The sequence below is a fragment of the Oppia nitens genome, unplaced genomic scaffold (assembly GCF_028296485.1).
Source record: "Oppia nitens isolate AA-2021 unplaced genomic scaffold, nextdenovo-longstitch-racon4-pilon3 scaffold3_pilon_pilon_pilon, whole genome shotgun sequence".
Classification (NCBI taxonomy): Eukaryota; Metazoa; Arthropoda; class Arachnida; order Sarcoptiformes; family Oppiidae; genus Oppia; species Oppia nitens.
The window spans coordinates 1,152,330-1,179,164 of record NW_026533221.1 but is presented as its reverse complement, the minus strand read 5'-3'; the positions used below and the strand labels follow the sequence as shown (position 1 = coordinate 1,179,164).

At 21.9% G+C, this 26,835-nt stretch overlaps 6 protein-coding genes across 6 annotated transcripts; 3 read left to right on the top strand and 3 right to left on the bottom strand.

Annotated features, from left to right (window-relative positions):
- Nucleotides 1–203: 203 nt before the first annotated feature.
- LOC128958007 (inhibitor of growth protein 5-like) lies at nt 204–3,455 on the bottom strand. The gene is made up of 5 exons (XM_054303821.1): nt 3,235–3,455; nt 3,080–3,151; nt 628–1,215; nt 465–535; nt 204–319 (listed from the first exon to the last, which is right to left on the bottom strand). Exons 1-5 carry the CDS (start codon nt 3,266–3,268, stop codon nt 221–223), a joined length of 864 nt encoding a protein of 287 aa, XP_054159796.1. The 5' UTR covers nt 3,269–3,455; the 3' UTR covers nt 204–220.
- Nucleotides 3,456–6,962: 3,507 nt separating this feature from the next.
- LOC128957363 (hepatocyte growth factor receptor-like) lies at nt 6,963–7,758 on the top strand. Its single transcript, XM_054303110.1, has 3 exons — nt 6,963–7,009; nt 7,079–7,140; nt 7,214–7,758. The coding sequence occupies exons 1-3, from the start codon at nt 6,963–6,965 to the stop codon at nt 7,756–7,758; spliced, it is 654 nt and encodes a 217-aa protein (XP_054159085.1).
- A 1,529-nt stretch (nt 7,759–9,287) lies between these two features.
- LOC128957362 (uncharacterized) lies at nt 9,288–10,946 on the bottom strand. The gene is made up of 3 exons (XM_054303109.1): nt 10,747–10,946; nt 10,048–10,402; nt 9,288–9,473 (listed from the first exon to the last, which is right to left on the bottom strand). Exons 1-3 carry the CDS (start codon nt 10,944–10,946, stop codon nt 9,288–9,290), a joined length of 741 nt encoding a protein of 246 aa, XP_054159084.1.
- A 5,254-nt stretch (nt 10,947–16,200) lies between these two features.
- LOC128957361 (hepatocyte growth factor receptor-like) lies at nt 16,201–19,201 on the top strand. Its single transcript, XM_054303108.1, has 6 exons — nt 16,201–16,405; nt 16,470–16,703; nt 16,791–17,084; nt 18,140–18,349; nt 18,411–18,644; nt 18,732–19,201. Exons 1-6 carry the CDS (start codon nt 16,201–16,203, stop codon nt 19,199–19,201), a joined length of 1,647 nt encoding a protein of 548 aa, XP_054159083.1.
- Nucleotides 19,202–19,548: 347 nt separating this feature from the next.
- Nucleotides 19,549–21,207, bottom strand: LOC128957360 (chymotrypsin-2-like). The gene is made up of 4 exons (XM_054303107.1): nt 21,002–21,207; nt 20,834–20,896; nt 20,088–20,463; nt 19,549–19,731 (listed from the first exon to the last, which is right to left on the bottom strand). Exons 1-4 carry the CDS (start codon nt 21,199–21,201, stop codon nt 19,549–19,551), a joined length of 822 nt encoding a protein of 273 aa, XP_054159082.1. The 5' UTR covers nt 21,202–21,207.
- A 1,456-nt stretch (nt 21,208–22,663) lies between these two features.
- Nucleotides 22,664–23,848, top strand: LOC128957359 (hepatocyte growth factor receptor-like). Its single transcript, XM_054303106.1, has 4 exons — nt 22,664–22,667; nt 23,263–23,496; nt 23,569–23,721; nt 23,841–23,848. Exons 1-4 carry the CDS (start codon nt 22,664–22,666, stop codon nt 23,846–23,848), a joined length of 399 nt encoding a protein of 132 aa, XP_054159081.1.
- Nucleotides 23,849–26,835: the final 2,987 nt, after the last annotated feature.

The window sequence follows — 26,835 nt, the reverse complement described above, 5'->3', positions numbered from 1 at the left end:
ATTTGATTCGAGAAATACTTGTTATAATAAATTATTATTATTATTATTGTTATGACATAATTGTGATGTGTTTTATGGTAGGGTATGATATTGTTGTTGTTGTTATTGTTAAACAACAACAACAATAATAATTTTTTTTTATGAATTGATATACAAACAGACAATTTTGTTTTGTTGTTAATCAATAATACAAAATAAAAGTCAATTATTATTATTATTATTATTTCTTTTTTCTTTCGACAATACATTTGGGACAAAACCACTTTCCTTTCGGTTTAATGGTTAGGCCGACACATCCAAAATGAAACCATTCAATAGGCTATACACACATATATATATATATATATATATATATATATATATATACAAAAAAATAGTAGAAAAAAACAAATTAATTAATTAAAAAAATATTTAATTTTGTTTTAACATAAAAACAACATTAATATCAACTGGCAATCACTTACACAGTCAGCATTATCGCAGCCAATCATCTCTCCGTAGGACACCTGATGGCAGAGACAATATGTGGGCTCATCTGTGATCAGAAACAAATCGGACAAAACAAAACAAAAATTAGTGATTTTTATTATTAGCCGAAAAAATTTAATTAATTTTAATATCATTTACTCGGATCGACAGCCATATCGAGTCCAATGTCCGAATTGGCCATCAGTGCCGGTAATACTGCTGCCACCGATGTACTACCGATGATCACATTTTCGTTGAGTTTGTCCAGTTTTTTACGGCCACCACCGCCGCCGCCGCCCTTCGAATCCGAATCACTTTTGATAACATTTTTCGGATTAAACCCTTTGGACAACTTATCGGCGGCAGCGCCGGCGCCGCCTTTACGACCGCCCTTTTTCTTAGTCGACGACTCGTCGACAGCATTGCCAGCCGAGCCGATGCCAGCGCCGCCGTCACCACCGACAGATGCGTCCGACAGGTGTCCACCACCGCCAACACCAACACCGGTCAGCTGTTTGTCTTTGAGGTCGCTGTCAAACTTGGCTAACTCGGTATCCAATCGTCGGATATGTTTGTCAACCATTTCGTAGGTTTGCATCGCCAGCTGGACTTTGTCGTCGCTCAAGACTTTTGCCTTTTCAAACATTTCGTGAATCTGATCGAAGCGCTGGTATTTGTTGTCCGGCGACAAATCCGGAACCGTTTGGATGTACTCTTCGGCTGCGCCATTGATTTTTGTTACCAAATCTGTGTTTAGTGTTGGGTTTTTAGTTAAAGTTAAGACAAATTAATTTAGATAAGAGAGAGAGAGAGAGAGAGAGAGAGAGAGAGAGAAAGAGAGAGAGATAGAGATGGGGTGTGTGTCTGTATGTATGTGTTATATAAAAATATATTAAATGTTTGGCATATATAGATATATAAGTAAAATAATTATTTTTTTAAAATCTTATCTCTAAATAAATAAATAGAGAGAGAGAGAGAGAGAGAGAGAGCAAACATTTTTGTTTCATAGACATAAAAAACATTAATACTAGTAATAGTAATAATATTACCCAAAAAAATGCTTTAATTATTTCCCTATTCGTTATGAATTTATTTTTTTTTTGTGTGCAAAACAGGAAATTCAAGTGTAATATTATATAAGGTTACAGTTAAAGTAAATATATATATAAACTATAGGTACAGGTATAATATAATATGTTAAACATATAATGAATTTTTTTTCTTTTTAAAAAAAATGATTATTTATTTTGTGTGTTTGAAATGAATTTTTTTTTTTATAAAAAAAAATGAGAGGAAAATAAATAAATTAAAAAAAAATAAAATTGCTTTTAAGTGATTCCCAAAATATCTTTGACTCACTTTCATATGAAATTAGGTGATCTCTATCCACAGTAATAATAATAATAAATACATAACATTTTCAATTGCCTTAATATTTATTGACTATAACTTTCACTATTAGTCTAATTTTTTTTATCTCTCTCTCTCTATTTATTAGTTTCATAATACTTATATAATACTAGTATATGTGTGCAAATAATATGTATATATATATAAATAGCTCTTAACAAATAAAGTCACAAATGTTTTTCTTTATAGCCGTAGGCAATGTGTTTGAGATTTTTTTTCTCTCTCTCTCTCTCTCTCTCATAACTTATTACTTCAAACAAACAATTTTTACTATCATTTCTCTCTCTCTCTCTCTCTCTCTCTCTCTCTCTCTCTCTTAAACATTCAATGAATTTACATTACAATTATCTCATTTAGTTTTTTTGCATTTATATATATATATATATATATAGTCTGTTATAGTGTTTAACTTTATTTAATAATTCATTCAAGCATTTTATTTAGTCATTTTCAAAATATATGTGAAATATTTTTTTAAAAAAATTAGTTTATAAGTATATATATTATGCAAACAAATAAATGTATATACAGTATGTTTAATATATATATAAACTAATTATACACAGAAAAATTAATAGCTAATTAAATAATAATAATTATTATTATTATACACAAAACAAACAAATAAAATTACTTAAACTAAATGTTTTATTTTTTAAAAATAAATCAATATATCTATCAATTTATATGATTATATATACTGTATATATCATTACCTTAATTACTGCACTTTTAATTGATGAATAATTTTTTCAGATTTTTAAAATTAATTATAAATAAAAAAACAATAATATTTTTTTGTTGATTAATAATTTTTGTATTAATTTTGTGTAAATTTCGAAACACTAATTAATACAAACACTAATTAATACTAAATAAAATTAATAATAATAATAATAATTAACTAAATATTTGTTAAATACTATTATCAGACAATCAACTTAACGTATAATTGGCTAAACTTTTTTTTAATACTTTTCTAAAACTAAATCTTCTTTACCGCCGATGACGGCATCGGCTGTAAAATAAAATAAAAACTACAAAAGACACAAAAGACAGACAGACAGACAGACAGACAGACAGATAGATAGACAGACAGACAGACAAACATACAGATAGACAGATAGATAAACAGATAAACAGACAGATAGTCAGACAGACTGATAGTTAGACAACTGACAGACAGACAGACACTTGCCTTCAGTTTTTGTATCCAAATCTCTCATTAATGTAAAATTTCGCTGAAGATCTGTGGGAAGCGTTTCCAGACCTTCCGTGTCCATCAAAACAAAAAAAAATCAATAGATAATCATCGGGTAGTATCAGATGGTAATCAGTGTCTGTGAAACTTACTGTCGAGGAAGTGATCCAAATAGGGAACAGCCATTAGTGTCTGTGTCTGTGTGTGTGTGTGTGGACACCAATAATTGGGTTTAAGACAACATACAATCGGGTGATCAATCAATCAATTAAATTAAATGTCTGGTGTTTTACCACCGATGATGACAACAACAACAATAAAATGTCAACAAAATTATGAAAACAATTAATTTTTTGTTTGTTTTGATTTTTGTTTATTTTTTTTTTTTTTTTGATGGTTTGTCAACAAATCAAAAATAGATTTTTTATTTGAAACAACATTAACTGCTATAAACAATATAATATAAAAACCTCTAGATAAAAAGGTTCTAAATTGTTTAGTATAACCAATGCATATGATTTGGTCCATTATTATACTAGAAATCATAGTTATGTTAGATATCGGGTTTTTTTAAAGTAATATTTTTGTTGTTGTTGTTATTTATGTGTAAATATACTGTCATTTTGTGTGTCGAAATGTTTGCGCTAACTTTTTTTTTTGTTATATTGATTTTTTGGTACTATTTTATACTATACAATATAGTTTGATTAGCTAATCAAAAAACTATATATGAAAACATACTAATTGTTCGATGACACATTGTTTTTATGATTAATTTGGCGCTAAATTAAATTATTAATATTTATTTTTAAATAAAAAATTATTTTTGTTTTAATGATAATTATTAGAGACATCAAAATATGTTTTAAAAAATTTGTATATTTATACAAATATATATAAATAAAAATAAATATAATATATTAAAACACAAATATATATAATTTAAAAGTGTATAAATGAAAAAGTTATTTAATTAATAATATAAATATTTATATATTTCTATATTTATTATAATTATTTAAAACTGTTAATCAGTAAAATATTTTGTATACAATTAATATATTTATACTAAAATAAAATTTATTAAATATTAATTGTTTTTAATGTAAAAAAATTAAAAAAATTAAATTATTAATTAAATAAAACTTCAATACTATTACAAAATACAATTAAATCTATAAAATCAGTAATTTTCACTGTTATTCAATAAGTTTAACAAATATTTAATAATAAATTATTTTTGTGTAACTAAAATTTTTTTTATTTTTATTAATTAGTAGTTATTATAACTATTTTAATAATAATAATAATAGCAGTACTGTTCAGCAATAAAAAAAATCTACATTAAAAACAATTAAATTATTATAAATCTATATTAGTTGAGATTATTAATTATTTATTATATAAACAGTATATACTGTATGATATCTTAATGAATTATAGTTTTATGTAAATATGCTAAACTGTACAAAAAAAACATTAACTGTAATTCAATAATCAAACTAAAGGCATAGATTATAATTAAATTAAAATTTTATTAGAAAATAATTTATACAATAATAATAATAAAAAAATATGTTTTTTTGTGTAATAATTGTAATGTTCAATAAAAAAAACTTTGTTTCATTAAATACCATCAAATAAGTGACCGCAAGATTATGTAATCAGATTTGCATTGATTAATGTTTAATAATAATATTAATATTAAATAATATAATTATTATTATAATTAACTATATACTAGTATTATTTTTAAAAATCCAATAACAATATTTTTATTTATATTTATATTTTTGTTTAGAAAAATATTTGATAATCAATTAATAAGTAATTGTTATTTTTTTTAACTATCAATAGATTATATGTTTATATATATTCAATAACATATTATTAATACAAAACTTTTTTTTAATTCAAATAAAAAGTTATAATGATTTATCTGGAAAAATGTTCAATATATGTAATTTATATAACTATATATAAATTTAATATATCAGTGTTATGCAAGTTTTGTTTAACAAAAATAAAATTGTTATTTAATTAATTGGTAGTTATGTTATTTTCACATTATTTTTTTTAATATATAATAATAATTGCAGTACTGTTCAGCAAAAAAATAAATAAATCTACACTAAAAACAATTAGAATAATATAAATCTATTTTAGTTAAGATTATTAATTATATATATTAACTACATATATATATATATATATATAAAGATGGGTGCAAAAAAATTGGGAATTTACTAATAGTGTATAAAATTAAGATTAATTGATTTAATAAATTAAACTTTATTGCTCATCAAATTATAAATATATATAATATCAAAATAATTAAAAATTAATAATTATTTTTAACCCGATTAGCCGCAATACACTTTTTTATTTGGGAAGTCATACTCCCGATTAGACACTCATATGTTTTGTGTATGTTTTCATTAGAAATACCCGATTAGAAAATGGTTTTGCGGCCAATCGGGTAACAATTAATTATTAATTGTAATTATTTTATAATTATATATAAATAAATAATTTAATCTACAATAAATGTTTAATTTATTAAATCAATAACTATTAAATTTAAACACATTTAGTTTATTCCCATATTTTTTGCACCTATCTTTATAATATAACAGTATATTTGATATTTTATTAAACAGTATATTAAACTGACAAAAATCTTGAAAGGGGGTAGTATTGGGTGGGGGTATATACTTTAATTGCTTTAAAAAAAAATCAAATTACAAAATCAATTTCCATATAAATGTGACAAAAAAATAAGAAAATATTCCAAATAATTTTAAAAAAATTAATTTTTTTTATAAATTTTAAATTAATTTTTAATAACTATTTTACTCATATATTTACTTATTAATTTAATGGTAAATTTAGTTTTAGTAAAATAATTATATAGTTAATTAACAATAAAATAAAATAATTAAAATTTTAGAAGGAGGTGTTAGTTTTTTTTATCATTTTTTCAAATTTCCGAAAAAATTTGCCTGGTAAAATCATGGTTTCTGTGGGGGGGGGGGGGGTAAGCTAACCATCAACCCCTTCCTCACAAATTTCAAGTCTTATATATATATATCTCAAATTCAATTACTTGTGACTAATAAAAAATTGTTTATGTTTATAATTAAAATAAAATTGTTATATATATATATATAGCTTATTTTCTATATATATATATAGCTTATTTTCTATATATATATATATATAGCTTATTTTCTATATATATATATATATATATATATATATCGTATATATGTATTGTGTTGCCTATAAGATTATTAAATTATAATAAAAAAATTAAAAAAAATTACAATAATTTATCTATAGTATGAATCTTATATAAATATTATATATGTTTCCTGTAACTCAAAATAATTGTAATTTGAAATTAATAATCATATATTATAAATGGTTTATGCAAAATTTATATTATAAATACTTTTAAACAAACAAATATTTAAATATTGTTTAATTATTATTATTATTGACAGACTATACTTTATGAAATAATACATAATATATAATAAATTTAATTATAAAATATTCAAAAATTTTATATATTACTAGAATACAGAATATTTTTATTTAAAAAGTTAATTTATAGAATAATATTTTATTAAAAAATATATCTAAATATTAAAATAAATAGTTATATATTATTATTATTAGTGAATATTATTATTTAACCATAAAATGTCTAAATCTGTTTTGTGTTATATTGTTTTTATTATAAATTTAATTTTATTACAACAATCAAATCAAACACCATGTGGTCAACCGGGAGTACCATATAATGGACACATTATTTCACTTACGGAAACGGTTGTCCAATATTCATGTAATTCACAGTTAATATTATTAGGCAATGATAGCCGTTATTGTAATGAAAGCACCGGCCGTTGGACTTCAACTGTACCCCAATGTCTAAAACAATTGGACAAACAGTTTTTATATGATTATGTTTATAATTTATTTGATTAGAAATGATAGCATTTCTCCAACAGTAAGACTGTTACTGATGTTTGCCATCGACACAGCAAAAGGTCAATACTTTTTTTTAAAAAAAATATAATAAACTAATTTAAAATTGTTTATATTGTATGTTATATACAATAGGAATGGCTTATCTATCGGAACATCATTTCGTGCACCGGGATTTAGCCGCACGTAACTGTGTTGTTGATGATAAACAATTGATTAAAATAGCAGATTTCGGTTTATCGAGAGATTTGTTTAATAAAGATTATTACAGAAGTAATAATCAAAAATGTAAACTTCCGGTCAAATGGATGTCACCCGAGAGTCTTGAAAAAGGTATATACGATAGCAAAACTGATGTCTGGTCTTATGGTGTACTCGTATGGGAACTGTTAACCCGAGGACTGACACCATATCCTAATGTTTCCAATTGGGAAATCACCAACTATTTAAAACATGGCTACCGTTTGCCGAAACCACCGAATTGTCCGCAAATAGTTTATACAAATGTATTGATGCGCTGTTGGTCTGATGATCCGCTACTGAGACCAACATTTGCTGAACTAGTCGTTAGTTTTGAAACAATAATAGAAATATTGGTAAATAATTCACAAGAATCAGTAAATATCGACAACACTTATATTAATTATCCCATTGATAGCAGCGATTTAACTAATAATTAATTAATATTTATTTAAATTTATTTATATTTCCTTATATTCTATTTGTTTGTTTGTTTAGTAAACATTTAATTAAGTATTTAATATTTTATAAATATAATATAATCAAATATATAAATATAAATAAATATAAGCTTCATAAATATAATCAAAATTGTAAATAAATTGTTTTTTTATAATTATAATTTAATTATTAGCCTAAATATAAATGAAAAAAAATAAATTAATTAATATAATATCAAAAAAAACTATAAGTAAAAAATCAATTAATTAATATTTATTTAAAACTATTAATATTTCATAATATTCTATTTGTTTGTTTAAATTGTTTGTTCAGCAAAAATTTATTTGTATTAATTAAGCAGTTTTATAAATAACTTCATAAATATTATCAAAATTACAAACAAATTGTTTTTTGTTATTATAATTTAGTTATTAGATCCTAAATATTATTAAATTTATTGATATTAAGTAAACAAAATATAAAAATATAAATATAAAAATTGCAATATTTTGACATGGTCTAAAATAAAAGTGCCAGGGTATTTTATTATGAGATTAGTCAATTATTATTTGTTATTTTATAGAGAATAATTAATCTATTTACATTTTTTAATTATGATGTTTAGTTTTTGTGATATTTAATAAAATTGTTATATATATATATACAAAGTCTATATATGTATTGTGTTGCCTTAAGTATAATTAAATTATAATAATAATAAAAAATAACTAAATTATAATAATAATAAAAAAATAACTAAATTATAATAGTTTATCTATAGTATGAATCATATATAAATATTATTATATATGTTTCCGGTACTAAAAATATTTGTAATTTGAAATTAATAATCATATACTATATATGGTTTAAGCAAAATTTATATTATATTTATTTTTAAACAAACATATATTTTTATATATACTGTAGATAGAGATATTTAAATATTGTTTAAACTTTGATATTATTAAAAATAATTGTTAATTACTATTATTTAATTTTGAAAGACTATATTTTATGAAATAGTACATAAATTATAATAAATTTAATTAAAAAAATATTGAAAATTTATATACTAGAATACAGTATATTTTTATTTAAAAAAATTTATTTATGTTATAAAAAATTACTAATAGAATAATATTTTATTAAAAAATATATCTAAATATTCAACTGTTAATTAATTAATATTTATTTAAAATTATTTATATTTCCTTATATTTTATTTATTTGTTTGTATTATTTATAAAGTTATTGTTTTATAAATATTGTCAAAATTGCAAACAAATTGTTTTTTGTTATTATAATTTAGTTATTATCCTAAATATAATTAAATTTATTGATATACAGTAAACAAAATCAAAATTATAAACAAATTGTAAATCTAGTAATTATATAAATAGTTTAATTGTTAGAATAATAATTATACAATAATAATAAATTAAATTTTAAAAAATTTAGTGTCTATTTAAAGTTTTAATAATATTCTGTTTTCTATTTCTAATTAACCAAAAAATCTCATAATTAGCTAATTATTAGATACAATGTTTGTAATCCAATCCAAATGCGGTAAAATGCGTACAAAAAATATAATATTATAGTTATCTTTTGGATCCAAACATTTTTTATCAGCAGATCTTCCACTGCTTTGTGTGATACCGATGAGCACTGCCCTACCGTTAATATACTGATACAGTGGACCACCAGAATCACCCTATAAATTGTTTTTTAAACAAAAATTTAAACTATTCTACAATATATATATATATATATTAAAAAGTATAGATATAGAATAGTTATTGAAATATATAAAGTCTTTATATATATATCAGGGTAAAGTAAGGGGGTAGGGGGGATAAGGACAAAATACCCCCAGAAGATCGAGAAATTGTGATTTTACACCCAGACTTTTTGACCAAATTGGAAAAATTTTCGCTTATAAATGATGAAAAATGACCCCCCTTAAAATTTATAAAATTTCTTAACTATAGTTGATACTATTTTAGTAAATGTTTTTATATTTTTAATATTTATATGAATCTAATTATTTATAAAAAAATAAGTAAAATAGTTAAAATAATGTTAAGACTCATCAAAAAATAACATTAGTTTAATTAAAATATTAAACTTAAAAATTAAAAATTACCAATTTGTTGAAAAAAAGTAATCATATTACAATTTAAATACAAGTTAAATAGAAAATAGTTTAATAAGTTAATTAAACAATAAATATTTATATTATAAGTTTTTTAATAATAATTTGGTTAATTATTGTATAATAGATATACCCAACCCATATGTAACAGATCAACAGTATGCCCGTCATTGTCATAATCACCGAAACCAGCTACCAGTGCCAACTGATTAAGATTTTCAGACGGTTTGTATATACTATTACTACTTTTAATACTATTATTAGTGGGCAAACAAATGGCATTCATAAATATGATTGTATTTGGTTTAGTCGGAAGTGGTATCCATTGTTTCAATTTAATTAATCCGATATCAGATTTAAGTTCTTTACCACTAATATAGTCTGGATATGCGTACAACTGATCCACTTTATAACCGAGTGGTAAGTATTTGAGTGATTGTGTGCCGGGATATACAGTAATAAATGACTTATCAATGTAGTGGCCATTCCTTAAAATATAATATATTTATAAGTATTTTTTAAATTATTTAACTTATAATAATTGTATTAAAATATTATTATCAAATTACATACTTATATATACAATGTGCTGCTGTTATAATCCATCGATCATTTAAAATTGAACCCGAACACGAACTAAAAAATAATAAATTTCTATCTATACATATCAAAGTTAAGTACAGGGGGGGTAAATTTAAAATACCCATCTAAGATCGATATTTAAGAATTTTACCCCCCGGACTTTTTTGACCAAATGGGAAACAGTATATATATATATATACAGTATAAAGTATATCGAATTATTAGACAATATAATAATTTATTAACTAACCTGTAACCATTATCTTTTATCCACCGTTTTTTTATTTTGTAAATGTATGCCACAAACGGCACTTCTCCCGGTTTGGCCGATCGTCCAAACTGTATGTCCTGTTGTTGTGTATAGTTTGCATACCAGCGGAAACACTGGCCGTTCATCAGCACTGACTCGCGGCCCACACCACACCCTTCCGGTGATATTATACTATCCATTGATGATATGATAGCACATAATATATACCATATAATCACTAAGTGATTGATACTATTGACTGAATTTGTTAAACAATTCATTATAATAAACACAGACAGTATATACTAGATATCAATATATATTTATAATTATATCTATAATCTCGTTAATTATTACTATTTTTACAATTTTTACTTATTTTTAAGTTATATTAAATAAAATAATAACAATATACATTTAATCTAGTTATTAAATTACAATTAACTTTTTTGTAATATACAGTATATTGTTTCAGTAATACAAATATTTTTATTTTGTCATATTTACATAAAATTGTTAATTATTATATTATAGATATTGTAATAATGATATATCAAATATACAGTATATAAAGATAAATATAAAGATATTAAATTATTTATTACTAAATGTAAAATATTAATACAATAAATATTTTTATAATACTTTAATATAAATTTTGTATAAAGTATAAGTATCCTAATGTCTAATTGTATATAAATTTAATGAAAATTAAACTAAAATTTGGTATATTTTATTATTTATATATAATAAATAATTAATTTTAACTCGAAAGTAATCATAATGTGATATACTGTATATCCAAAATAGTTTAAACAAATTAAATAATGTATTATAAATATATATTGAGATCTTTAAAATTATATAATGTTTATATATATTATTATATCTTTTCATTTATTTAAATGACAAAATGTTTGATTATTATTTTTATTTAAATTATCATTTATTAAACAATATACAGTCATTGATAAAAATAATTTTATAAATTTTGTCTAATTATTGAATTACAGTAAGAGATGAGCAAATAGAAAGTTTCAATAATAAATTTCAATGAAAATGTTTATAGAAAATATTTCAGGAAATTTTCTATAGAAATTTAATTTTATTGTTATACTATTGAATCCCCATATCTATAGCTATTGTAATACAATTATTAATGAAAAATAATACATATACAGTTTTACACTACTATACAAAATAGTATTCATATAACAGTATAAACAAAAATCAGTTTTGTAAATATTTTAAATCATAGTAATATAATAAATATTTATATTTAATTAAAATACTACTAAAATAGTTATATATATATATATAATATTAAATACTAATTGTTTTTAGAGTAGTATTTTTTCTAAAAAAATTATTTAAAAAAATATATTATACATTTAGGATTATTAAATTACAATTAAATCTATAAAATTTATTAATATTACCTGTTTTTTTTGTTTAAAACATAATACAAAATTATTTTTGTTTTGAAAATAAAAAAATTGCTATTTAAATAATTAGTAATAATTTTAATTTTTTTTAACTAAATGATAATATAAATAATACTAATTATGAAAAACTACTTTAATACACTTAATTTACAATAAATTTATTTTATAATCTAAAAATATTAATTATTTAATTAAAATATAAAAATTATAAATTATTTAAATAACAGTATATTTGATATCTAACTGAATAACAGTTTTATTTAGATATAATAAACAATAAAAAATTTTTTTAACTGTAATTCAATAATCTGAGAGAATGTAGAGTATATTATTATTTTTATAAATAAATAACAATAATAAAAAAATATATTTAAATATTTTTTTTGCAATAACTATAATCCTATATTAAAATTTTGTATTGTAAATGTTTGAATTAGCATTTATTAAACAATATACAGTCATTGATAAAAAAATAATTTTATACATTTTGTCTAATTATTGAATTACAGTAAGAGATTAGCAAATAGAAAGTTTCAATAATAAATTTCAATAATAAAGTTAATAGAAAAATTTTCAGGAAATTTTCTAAAGAAATTTAACTTTATTGTTGATACACATATCTATAACTATTGGAATAGTATTATTGGTGAAACATAATACATATACAGTTTTATACTACTATACAAAATAGTATACATATAACAGTATAAACAATAATCAGATTTGAAAAAAATTTAAATCATAATAATATAATTAATATTTATATTTAATTAAAATACTACTAAAATAGTTATATATAAATGTTTTTAGAGTAGTAGTTTTTTAAAAAAAAATTATTAATTAAAAATATAGTATTGAATTAAAATTAAATCTATATATTAGTAATATTAACTGTTTTTCTGTTTAAAACATAATATAAAATTATATTTGTTTTGATAATAAAAAAATGAAATTTAATTATTTAGTAATTTTTATTTTTATTTTTTTAAATAATGATATATAAAAATTAAAAAAACTACTTTAATACAATTAATATACAATAAATCTATTTTAATATCTATTATTAATTATTTAAATAAATTTCTATAAACAGTATATTTGATATCTAACTGAATAACAGTTTTATGTAAATATAATAAACACTAAACAAATTTTTTTAACTGTAATTCAATAATCTGAGAAAATGTAGAGTATATTATTTTTTTTATAAATAAATAACAATAATAAAAAAAATATATTTAAATATTTTATTTTTGTAATAACTGCAATGTTATATTAAAGTTTTGCATTATTAAATATACCATCAATTAAGTAGCCGCAAAATTATGTAAATGTAATGAAAAAATAAATAAAGTTATCATAATTATAGACTAATACTAATACAAAATAATGTACTTCAATAATAAAAAGATAAAGTTATAATAAATTTATTTTTATTGTAAAATATTTTTTGTATAATATATTAAATAAGATTAATACAAAAAAAATTGTTTGCGTGATTTTAATTAAAATTAAATTGCTAAATATTGATTTATCTTTAAAAATGTCAATAATATCAATATATTGAAAGTTTTTATTATTTTATTATTTATACAGTATAACCAGTATATATGATATTTTACTAAATGTTTTATGTAAATATGTAAAACTAAAAAAACATTAACTGTAATTCAATAATCAGAATAAATGTAAAGTTTATAATTTAATTAAAAATATTTTTTAAAAATAATATATATATATATATATATATATATATAGACATTAATCTATTATATGTTATTAAAGATTGCAAATATTACACAATATATCTATATAATTGCAATTTTCAATAACTATTACCATTACAATAACCAATAACAATAACATTTAATAATTTTTTTTAAAAAAACAATAACAATTTTTTTTATAAAATATCAATTTGATAGTCAATTCATAAATAATTGATATTTTTTAATACACAATAGATATATATATATATATTCAATAACATATGATTAATAGAAAAACTGTAGTGATTTATCTTTGAAAAATGTCAATATTATATAAATATGTTTATAAATATATGTTTTTGTAGTTCAAAATTAAAAAACAAATGACAATATTTATACACAGAATAAATTCATATGTAAATATATAAGTTTCCTGGACACAAAATCATTGTAAATTGAAATCATATATATATATCAATATATACTGACTGTTAAGTTTAGAAAAATTATTTATATATTCAGATATATTTATTATTTGAGATTATTTGAAACTGTGATATCAAAAATAATTGTTTAATTTTGTTTCAAAAAAATTTATTATATATGAAATAATAAAATGAAATATACAGTATAAAATAATACATAATATTTTAAATATAAGTTATAAGTTATAAATTTTTCAAAAAAATACAGTAATATACAAAAAAAAATTATTATAAGATTTTTTATAAGTATATTATTTTTTTTAAAAAAAAATCTAATTGATAACTATTAAATTAAAAAGTTATAAAATATTATTTTTTTATATTAACTAATAAAGTGATTATTATATTAAGTGATAAAAATGTTTAACTATTTAAGTAAATTTATTTTAATTGTAAATTTTATTTTATTTTATCAATCAAATGTAAGCCCCTGTGCAGAGCCAGGTGTGCCGTTTAATGGATTTATTAGTAGGATCTCTAAAAACATAGTCCAATATTCATGTAATACACAATCAATACTGTTAGGCAATGCTAGCCGTTATTGCAATAATGACATCAATGGTTGGTCTTCACCTGTACCTCAATGTCTCAAACAATTGGATAAACAGTTTATCAATAAAACAATAATTAATAATCAAACCAACTATAGATATGTTAAGTATTTATTTGATAACAACTACTCGAGATGTTTGGACACATTTTCATCCAATCAAACAAACAATTTAATTGAAATATATTTTAATTCAACAGTTAATGTTAAAGGCGTTCAATTAGTAAGTATGGATAATAGTGAACTAGATTTACCACATTATCACTTAAAATTTGGTCTAAAAAATCAAAATAATTTTTCAAAATTACATTTACTAACAAAAAGTTTCAAAAATTATGTAAATGTTTATCAATACATTCAAAACGATTATTATATTTATGGAGATTATTTGAGTATATTTTTTAAAAACAATTTCCACCTAAATATTTGTGAATTACAAATATTGTTATCAAACAATAATAACTGCGGAACACCTGATGTGCCATCAAATGGTTTGGTTAGTATTGAAACAAATAATAATTATTCAATTGCAAAATTCAAATGTAAAGAAAATTATGATTTAATTGGAAATAAAGAAATAATTTGTGTAACAAATAATGAGTGGACATCAATGTCATCGGAATGCATACCAAATGGTAAGATATAAATAGTTATTATATTAAATTGTATATAAATTTAAACATAATAAACATTATTGTTAGCTATAAAAACTTTTTATCTATTATCCTTTTAATTATTAATAATAATGCTATTAATACTTTAGTTTTCAACAATAATAATAATAAAAATATTTAATTTTAACTAGTAATTTAAAATTATTGTACAAATAAAATTTAATATAATAATTTATTTATTTGTTTTATTATTGTTTGTATAAATAAAGGAAAAAAGGACGAAGATACATTATCAGGTAAAATTAATTATAATTAATTAATATTATTTATAAAAAATTAATTACAATATTTTTAAATTATAGTAATAGCAATTATTGGTATGTTTGCAGTAATTATTTGTGTAATTATTCATATAATAAATGTTAAGAAAAATAATAAGAAAAATACTGTTAAATCAATTGAAGTCATATATAAAAAGGAGACCAATGTTAACGATGACAATAGACAAGTGCTAACAAATGGTATTTCATTTAAGATTACATTATAAATTCAATAAGTTTATCTTATTATTAACATATGATATTATTTTTATTATATTACACATTATTATCATAAAATTATATTTATTTTATACTAACATTCATAGACATTATGCTGACATCAAATGATAATAAGCACCAAATAAATGATGAAATTATGGATTCAATACGGATTCAAAATATTTATATCGAAAGAAAATACATAAAACTTGAATCTGTATTAGGAATGGGAGAGTTCGGCAAAATTTATAAAGCATTACTCTTTGATCAACAAATACATAATGAGATACAAGTGGCCGCAAAAACTATAAAAAAGTGTATGTAATATATATAGTATAAAAAATATATATAATTTTGAATGTTTTTAAAATATTTTTATAGCAAAGATAAGTGATGTCAATACTATCGAAACATTTCTAAAGGAAGGCCTTATAATGAAAGACTTCAATCATTTGAATGTCTTAACACTTATAGGTGTCTGCTTTGAAACAACCGGTGAACCGATAATTGTTTTACCTTTTATGTCAAACGGAGATTTGTTATCATATATTAGAAATGATAACAATTATCTAACAGCAAGAATGCTACTCATGTTTGCCATCGATATAGCAAAAGGTAAATACTTTTTACTAATATTTATTTTATCTAAAAATATAATAAAATTAATTAAAAATTATTTATATTATATTTTATACACAATAGGTATGTCTTATCTATCGGAACATCATATCATTCACCGGGATTTGGCCGCTCGTAACTGTCTTATCGACGATAAATTATTAGTCAAAATAGCAGACTTTGGTTTATCAAGAGATTTGTTTAATAAAGATTATTACAAAAGTATTAATCAAAAATGTAAACTTCCGGTCAAATGGATGTCACCCGAGAGTCTGGAAAGAGGTATATATGATACCAAAACTGATGTCTGGTCTTATGGTGTACTCGTATGGGAACTGATGACCCGCGGAGTTAAACCATATCCTAATGTGTCCAACAGTATGATTGATAAATATTTAAAACAAGGACAACGTTTGCTAAAACCATACCATTGTCCACAAATTGTTTATACAAATGTATTGATGCGCTGTTGGTCTTATGATCCGCAATATAGACCAACATTTGCTGAAATAATAGTAGAAATTGAATCAATAATTGAAAAATTAGTAAACGATGCACAAGAAAATGTAGACAATATTTACATCAATTATCCAATTGATAACTCATTTATAATTAATAATTAAATTATATTAATATTTAATATTGTTATTTTTGTTTTTAATTTTGTATTTTAATAATTAAATAAAATCAAAATTATAAACTTAGTTTTTAGTCTTAACTAATTATAGTTTGAATAATTACAATACTTTATATATCAATAGATTATATGAATTTCAATTTTGTATGTGTATGTGTATGTGTATGTGTATGTGTATGTGTATGTGTATGTGTATGTGTATGTGTATGTGTATGTGTATGTGTATGTGTATGTGTATGTGTATGTGTATGTGTATGTGTATGTGTATGTGTATGTGTATGTGTATGTGTATGTGTATGTGTATGTGTATGTGTATGTGTATGTGTATGTGTATGTGTATGTGTATGTGTATGTGTATGTGTATGTGTATGTGTATGTGTATGTGTATGTGTATGTGTATGTGTATGTGTATGTGTATGTGTATGTGTATGTGTATGTGTATGTGTATGTGTATGTGTTATAAATTTAAACATAATAAACATTATTTTAGCTATAAAATATAAATTTAGTAAACTTAACTTTATAACCAATACTAATAACTTTAATAAAATACTTTAGTTTATAACAATTATAATTATAAAAATATTTTTATGTAAGTTATTTATAAAAAGGAAACCAATATTAAGGATGAAAATAGATGTTAATAAATGGTATTTCTATTAAATTATATTATAAAGCATAATAAGTTTATCTTATAAATAACTAATTTTGTTAATTTATTGTATTATATAATAGTTTATTAATTTTATATGATCAAAATCATAAAATTAATATTATTTTATTTTTTAATTTATAGACATTATGCTGACATCAAATGATAATAAATACCAAATAAGTGATGAAATTATGGATTCAATACGGATTCAAAATATTTATATCGAAAGAAAAAACATAAGACTTGAATCTGTATTAGGAATGGGAGAGTTCGGCAAAGTTTATAAAGCATTACTATTTGATCAACAAATACATAATGAGATACAAGTGGCCGCAAAAACTCTTAAAAAATGTATGTAATATATAGTATAACAAAAATATATAATTTTGAATATTTTTTAATATTTTTATAGCAAAGATAAATGATATGAATGCTATCAAAACCTTTCTAAAGGAAAGCCTTATAATGAAAGACTTCAATCATTTGAATGTCTTAAAACTAATTGGTGTTTCATTTGAACTAAATGGTGAACCCATAATTGTTTTACCTTTTATGGCAAACGGAGATTTGTTATCATATATTAGAAATGATAACAATTATCTAACAGCAAGAATGCTACTCATGTTTGCCATCGATATAGCAAAAGGTAAATACTTTTTACTAATATTTATTTTATCTAAAAATATAATAAAATTAATTAAAAATTATTTATATTATATGTTATATACAATAGGTATGGTTTATCTATCGGAACATCGTTTCATTCAACGGGATTTGGCCGCACGTAACTGTGTTATCGACGATAAATTATTAGTCAAAATAGCAGACTTTGGTTTATCGAGGGATTTGTTTAATAAAGATTATTACAAAAGTATTAATCAAAAATGTAAACTTCCGGTCAAATGGATGTCACCCGAGAATCTGGAAAAAGGTATATATGATACCAAAACTGATGTCTGGTCTTATGGTATACTCGTATGGGAACTGTTGACCCGCGGACATACACCGTATCCTAATATATCCAACAATATGATTGATAAATATTTAAAACATGGAAACCGTTTACTAAAACCACACTATTGTCCACAAATTGTTTATAAAAACGTATTGATGTGCTGTTGGTCTAATAATTCGCAAATGAGACCAACATTTGCTGAACTTGTCGTAGAAATTGAATCAATAATTGAAAAAATTGGTAAATGATTTAAAAGAAACGGTAGATATTGACAACCCTTACATCAATTATCCAATTGATAGCAGTGATAAAAGCATTAATTAAATTATTTTAATCTTAATTTAAATTTATTTGTGTTTATTTAGGAAATTTTATTTATTATTTTTTTAAAATTTTAATATATAAATAAAATCAAAATTACAAACATAATTATAGTTAGCATAAATACAAATACTTTATATAATATATCAATAGATTATATGATAAAATAATGTCAATTTTTAAAAATCACTTTAAAATATTTTGCTATCTATAATTAATATTTAAAAAAAATAATTAATTGCATTTTTCTAATGTTAAAATCATATATAATTTGCTAATTATTAGATACAATATTTGTAATCCAATCCAAATGCGGTAAAATGCGTACAAATAATATTAGTTTTTTGTAATCATTTGGATTCAAGCAATTTGTATTAGATTTTTCAGCGCCACTAATGATACCAATGAGCACTGCCCTACCGTTAATATACTGATACAGTGGACCACCAGAATCGCCCTATAAATTAGTATGTATTCATGTAATACTAGTTAATAAGTTATTGTATTAAATAATAGTTTATTTTAAATTCAATTCATTTTTTATTGAAATTTTAAAATGTTTGTTAGATTAGTGTTACAGTAGATGTGATTTTTATGAATGAATTATTATTCAATATATTTTTATAAAAATTAGTATTTTTTATAGCATAGAGTAGTATTATAGTAGTTTATAGCAAATATTTAATGAAAAAAATTAAAAATAATTTTAAAAAACAATAATTAAAAACTTACACTACATGTTGATGTACCACTATATTTAGGATAACGTGTCATATAATACGATACTAAATCATTATTATATTTAATATATACCCAACCAATATGTAGACGATTAACAGTATGCAAGTGATTGCCATAAGTACCGAAACCAGCTACCAGTGCCAACTGATTAAGATTTTCAGACGGTGTATATATACCAGTAGACGGTGTATATCTACCACTACTACTACTTTTAATACTACTATTAGTGGGCAAACAAATGGCATTCATAAGACTGATTGGTTGTCGTTTAGTTGGAAGTGGTATCCATTGTTTCAATTTAATTAATCCGATATCAGATTTGGTTTCATTACCACTTATATAGTCTGGATGTGCGTACAACTGGTCCACACTATAACCGAGTGGTAAGTGTTTGCGTGATTGGGCGCCGGGATATACAGTAAATGCCGATTTGTCGTAATAACCATTTCTTAAATTATAATACAATATAATATAATTTGTTTTGTAATTTGTTATCTGAATTTATATATAAAATGGTGTCAATTGGATAAAAATCATATAAAAGATATTGATTTTGGTGTTATTTAATTATATAAAGATTTTAGTTTAAATATCAAATAACTTTTCTGGAAATTTTCATAAAATATCTATTTGATTTAGCTTATTAGTTTTTTGAACAATTATTTACTTTAAATAGTTTTTTATTTATCAATATTATTATTATTGTTTGTTATGTACATATACAGTATATAATAATAATAATAATAATGGGTAAAACTTTAAATTTAAGTATTGATTATAATTTTAAATTAAATATTTTGTTTTTATAAATTACATACTTATATATACAATGTGCTGCTGTTATAATCCATCGATTATTTAATATTGAACCCGAACACATACTAAAATAATTTATTTTTTTATATTATTTGTTTTAAATAATATAAATTGTCATTAAATATACAGTATTTATAAAATTATTAATAAATATTATTATATTGATATACCTTTCCCCGTAAGGAAATATCCATAGTTTCTTATATTTGTGAATATATACCGCAAACGGCACTTCTCCCGGTTTGGCCGATCGTCCAAACTGTATGTCCTGTTGTTGTGTATAGTTTGCATACCAGCGGAAACACTGGCCGTTCATCAGCACTGACTCGCGGCCCACACCACACCCTTCCGGTGATATTATACTATCCATTGATGATATGATAGCACATAATATATACCATATAATCAATAATTGTTTGATACAATTGACTGAATTTGTTAAAAAAGACATTATAATAAACAAATACAGTTTATATAAACGAAAATTTAAATGTATAAAAGCTATAATGTCGTAAATTAACACTATTTTTACAATTTTTAGTTATTTTAAAGTTATATATAATAAAATAATAATAGTATACATTTAATCTAGTTATTAAAGTACAATAAATTTTTTTGTAATATACAGTATAATGTTTCATTATTACAGATATTTTTAGTTTATCATATTTACATAAAATTGTTAATTATTAAAGTTATTGTAAAAATATCAAATATTTATTATATTTATATAGATATATAATATATAACGATATTGAATTATTTATAAATAAATGTAAAATTTTATAATAATTTAATATTATTTTTACGAATATACTGTATATAAATTATAATATTTATTAAACTAATTAAAGAAATAACTGCTTACAAAGTCAATCAATTGTTATTTAATACAAACTATAGTAACTATGTATCAAATTATTAAGAAAACAATTTGGTTATAATAATTATAATATAAAATAATTACTATTATATTCAATAATAAATATTAAAATTAAAAAAAATAACACAATTTAGTGGCAATAATTTAAAATCAATTTTGTTTGCAAACAATTTAAATATATGTTTTTGCAATATCCAAATAATTAAAGCCTATAATACAGACTATAAATTGATTGGAAATACACACAAATTAATTGCATGATATCTGATGACTGGTCATTATCGGTGGTCAAGCAATGAACACCAATTGGTAGCTAAACTACCAATGAGTGGCCAAACTAGGAGTGCCCTAAAATGCAAATATAAGTTCAGTATTAGCAAAAGTTATCAACTATTAATGTAATACACAGTTAGTATTGTTAGGCAATAATAGCTGTTATTGTAAGGAAGGTATCGGAGATTTGTCGTCAAATATACCCAAATGTCTAATTGAATTTAAACACACAATTTGGACAAACAGTTTATTATATAAAACAATAATTAATAATCAAACCAACAATAGATATGTATATTTTATTTGATAAACAACTATTCCACATAATTTTTGATACATTTTTATCAAATAATACAAACAATTTAATTTAAATATATTTTAATACAGAATTTTATGTTAAAGGCATTCAATTGTTAAGTATAGATAACAGTGAACTAGTTTTTAGAATTTACAATATTATCACCTAAATTTATGTGAATTACAAATATTGTTATCAAACAATAATAACTGTGGAACACCTGATGTGCCATTAAATGGTTTGGTTAGTATTGAATCAAATATGTATTATTCAATTGCAAAATTTAAATGTAAGGAAAATTATCATTTAATTAAAAATAAAGATATAATATGTGTAACAAATAGCGAGTGGACATCAATGTCATCACAATGCATACCAATGGGTAAGTTATTAATATTTATTATATTATAAATTGTAGTTAAAGTTAAATTAAAACATAATTAATATTATTATTAATATATATTATAGTATAAATTCAATTATATTATTGCTAATCTAATAATCTATTAATAATTATTAGGAGTCCAATGTTAACGATAACAATAGACAAGTGTTAACAAATGGTATTTATTTAAAATTATTATAAATAATAATAAGTTTATTTCATTAATAACTAATTAAATTATTTTTATTCTATTAAGTAATATTTTATTAAAATTATATAATTAAAACATAAAATTAATATTATTTTATTCGTTAATTTATAGACATTATGCTGACATCAAATGATAATAAATACCAAATAAGTGATGAAATTATGGATTCAATACGGATTCAAAATATTTATATCGAAAGAAAAAATAAAAAAACTTGAATCCGTATTAGGAATGGGAGAGTTCGGCAAAGTTTATAAGGGATTACTCTTTGATAAACAGTTAAATAATGAGAGAGAAGTGGCCGCAAAAAACTTTTTAAAAATGTATGTAATATACAGTAAATTAAAAATATATAATTTATTTTTTTAAATAATTTTATAGCAAAGATAAATGGTGTCAATACTATCGAAACCTTTCTAAAGGAAGGCCTTATAATAAAAGACTTCAACCATTTGAATGTCTTAACACTTATAGGTGTCTGCTTTGAAACAACCGGTGAACCGATAATTATATTACCTTTTATGTCAAACGGCGATATGTTATCATATATTAGAAATGATAGCAATTATCTAACTGTAAGAATGTTACTCCTGTTTGCCATCGATATAGCAAAAGGTCTATAATTTTTTTATTATTACTTTTACTTTAAATGTTGTTTTTTATTGAATATTATGTTATGTTCAATAGGTATGGCTTATCTATCGGAACATCATATCATTCACCGGGATTTGGCCGCACGTAACTGTCTTATCGACGATAAATTATTAGTCAAAATAGCAGACTTTGGTTTATCGAGGGATTTGTTTTATAAAGATTATTACAAAAGTGATAATCAAAAACGTAAACTTCCGGTCAAATGGATATTAATCTTTAATATTGTTATTTGTGTTTTTTAACAATTTTGTTTATTATTTTGTTTTATTTTAATATATAAATAAAATCAAATTTACAAACATAAGGTATTTAATAATTATAGTTAGAATAAATACAAATACTTTATATATTTTATATATTATATAAATATAGTAATGTTAATTTTTAAAAAACACTTTAAAATATTGATTAAAAAATTAAAAAACAGTTATAAAAATATTTTGCTTTTTATAATTAATTTTTAAGAATTTTACTCAATATATTCATCTAATGTTAAAATCATATATAATAAGCTAATTATTAGATACAATGTTTGTAATCCAATCCAAATGCGGTAAAATGCGTACAAAAGTCATCATTGCTTTGTAATCTTTTGGATCCAAACAAGAATCAATAGCTTCACTGCTTCGTGTGATACCAATGAGCACTGCCCTACCGTTAATATACTGATACAATGGACCACCAGAATCACCCTATAAATTGTTTTTAATTAATATTTAAACAAATGATAATGAAATAAAATGTATGTGTATGTGTATGTGTATGTGTATGTGTATGTGTATGTGTATGTGTATGTGTATGTGTATGTGTATGTGTATGTGTATGTGTATGTGTATGTGTATGTGTATGTGTATGTGTATGTGTATGTGTATGTGTATGTGTATGTGTATGTGTATGTGTATGTGTATGTGTATGTGTATGTGTATGTGTATGTGTATGTGTATGTGTATGTGTATGTGTATGTGTATGTGTATGTGTATGTGTATGTGTATGTGTATGTGTATGTGTATGTGTATGTGTATGTGTATGTGTATGTGTATGTGTATGTGTATGTGTATGTGTATGTGTATGTGTATGTGTATGTGTATGTGTATGTGTATGTGTATGTGTATGTGTATGTGTATGTGTATGTGTATGTGTATGTGTATGTGTATGTGTATGTGTATGTGTATGTGTATGTGTATGTGTATGTGTATGTGTATGTGTATGTGTATGTGTATGTGTATGTGTATGTGTATGTGTATGTGTATGTGTATGTGTATGTGTATGTGTATGTGTATGTGTATGTGTATGTGTATGTGTATGTGTATGTGTATGTGTATGTGTATGTGTATGTGTATGTGTATGTGTAGTATACAATAAATTATATATATATCGATATTATTAGTATTTTATTTACTCTATATTTTTTTAATTTTTTATATGTAATGATATTATAGTGAGTGCTTAAAGTATTTTATAGCTAATTATTAAAATAAAATATAAATATAAAATATGAATAAATATTTACATTACAGATTGATGTACCACTATATTTGGGATAACGTCTCATATAATACGATAATAAATCGTTATTATATCTAATATATACCCAACCAATATGTAGCCGATTAATAGTATGGTAGTGATTGCCATAATCACCGAAACCAGCTACCAGTGCCAACTGATTAAGGTTTTCAGACGGTTTATATTTACCACTACTACTACTTTTAATACTACTATTAGTGGGCAAACAAATGGCATTCATAAGACTGATTGTATTTGGTTTAGTTGGAAGTGGTATCCATTGTTTCAATTTAATTAATCCGATATCAGATTTGGTTTCATTACCACTCATATAGTCTGGATGTGCGTACAACTGGTCCACACTATAACCGAGTGGTAAGTGTTTGATTGATTGTGTGCCGGGATATACAGTAAAATCCGATTTATCGTAATAACCATTTCTTAAATTATAATAAACTATAATATTATTTATTGTAAATTTTATTAAGTTATATATAAAATGTTGTCAAAGATATTATTTTACATGAAAACAAAATTATTATTTAATTAATCGATTAAATTATTTAAATACATTTTAATCACTTATTTTTTGTTTGTTTATTATCTTTTACACAATCATTCATTCATTCATTAATTTAATAGACTTCATATCTACAGATATATTGCTTTTTAAGTATATGAGTGTTTCTCATAATAATACGTTCGCAATTGAGGGGCGGGGGGGGGTTTAGCCAAAGCGAATTTTTGCAAACGAGGGGATGGGAGGGGTAGAGACATTAAAAACGTTCTCATTTAGATAATATTTTATTTTTTGTTGTGGAGGGGGGTTAAGGGTTAAAGACATGCAAACGTACTATGTGAACAGACCCAAATAACGGTATATATATAGCTGTACTATATAATAATAAGTGTTAAAATTTATACAAAACAAGTTACAAACAAAAAATGAAATTTTATTATTGATTATAATTTGTATATTTTATAAATTTTTATAAATTACATACTTATATATACAATGTGCTGCTGTTATAATCCATCGATCATTTAATATTGAACCCGAACAGTGACTATAATAATGTATTTTATATAGTATTTGTTTTAAATAAATTAAATTATCATTTAGTATAAAATATTTATTGAATATTTATATATCAGGGTTAAGTAAGGGGGTAAGGTCAAAATACCCACCCTAAGATCGAGATTTTGGGATTTTACCCCCAGACTTTTTTGACCAAATAGGAAAAATTGTCGCTTAAAAAGGAGGAGAAAGGAGGAGTTTTTAAAAATTTTAATTTTAATTTAAACTATTTTAGTATATGTTTTTATGTTTTTAAAATTTATACGAATCTAATTATTGATTAAAAATAAGTAAAAAAGTTAAAATAACGTTAAAACTCATCTAAAAATAACATAATTTTAATTAAAATATTAAACTAAAAAATTAAAAATTACTTATTTGTTGAAAAGAGTAATCATATTACAATTTAAATATAAGCTTAAGATAGTTTAAGAAGTTAATAAAAAAATAAATACTTATCTTACATGGTTTTTATTAATTATTTTTAAAATTTTAACTATAAAATTTATAATTAGTATTCAGTCAGTATTAATATAAAAATAACATTAAAAAATAAAAATATATATCTATAAACTAAAATTAATACTTTTAAAAGTTAAAAATTACTAAAATACTAATATTGTATCATTAAAAGCTTTTATCAACTATTTTTAAGTACCCAATACCACCAAGATTTTTCGAGAATTTTGTAAATTTTACCCAGGTCTACCCCCCTA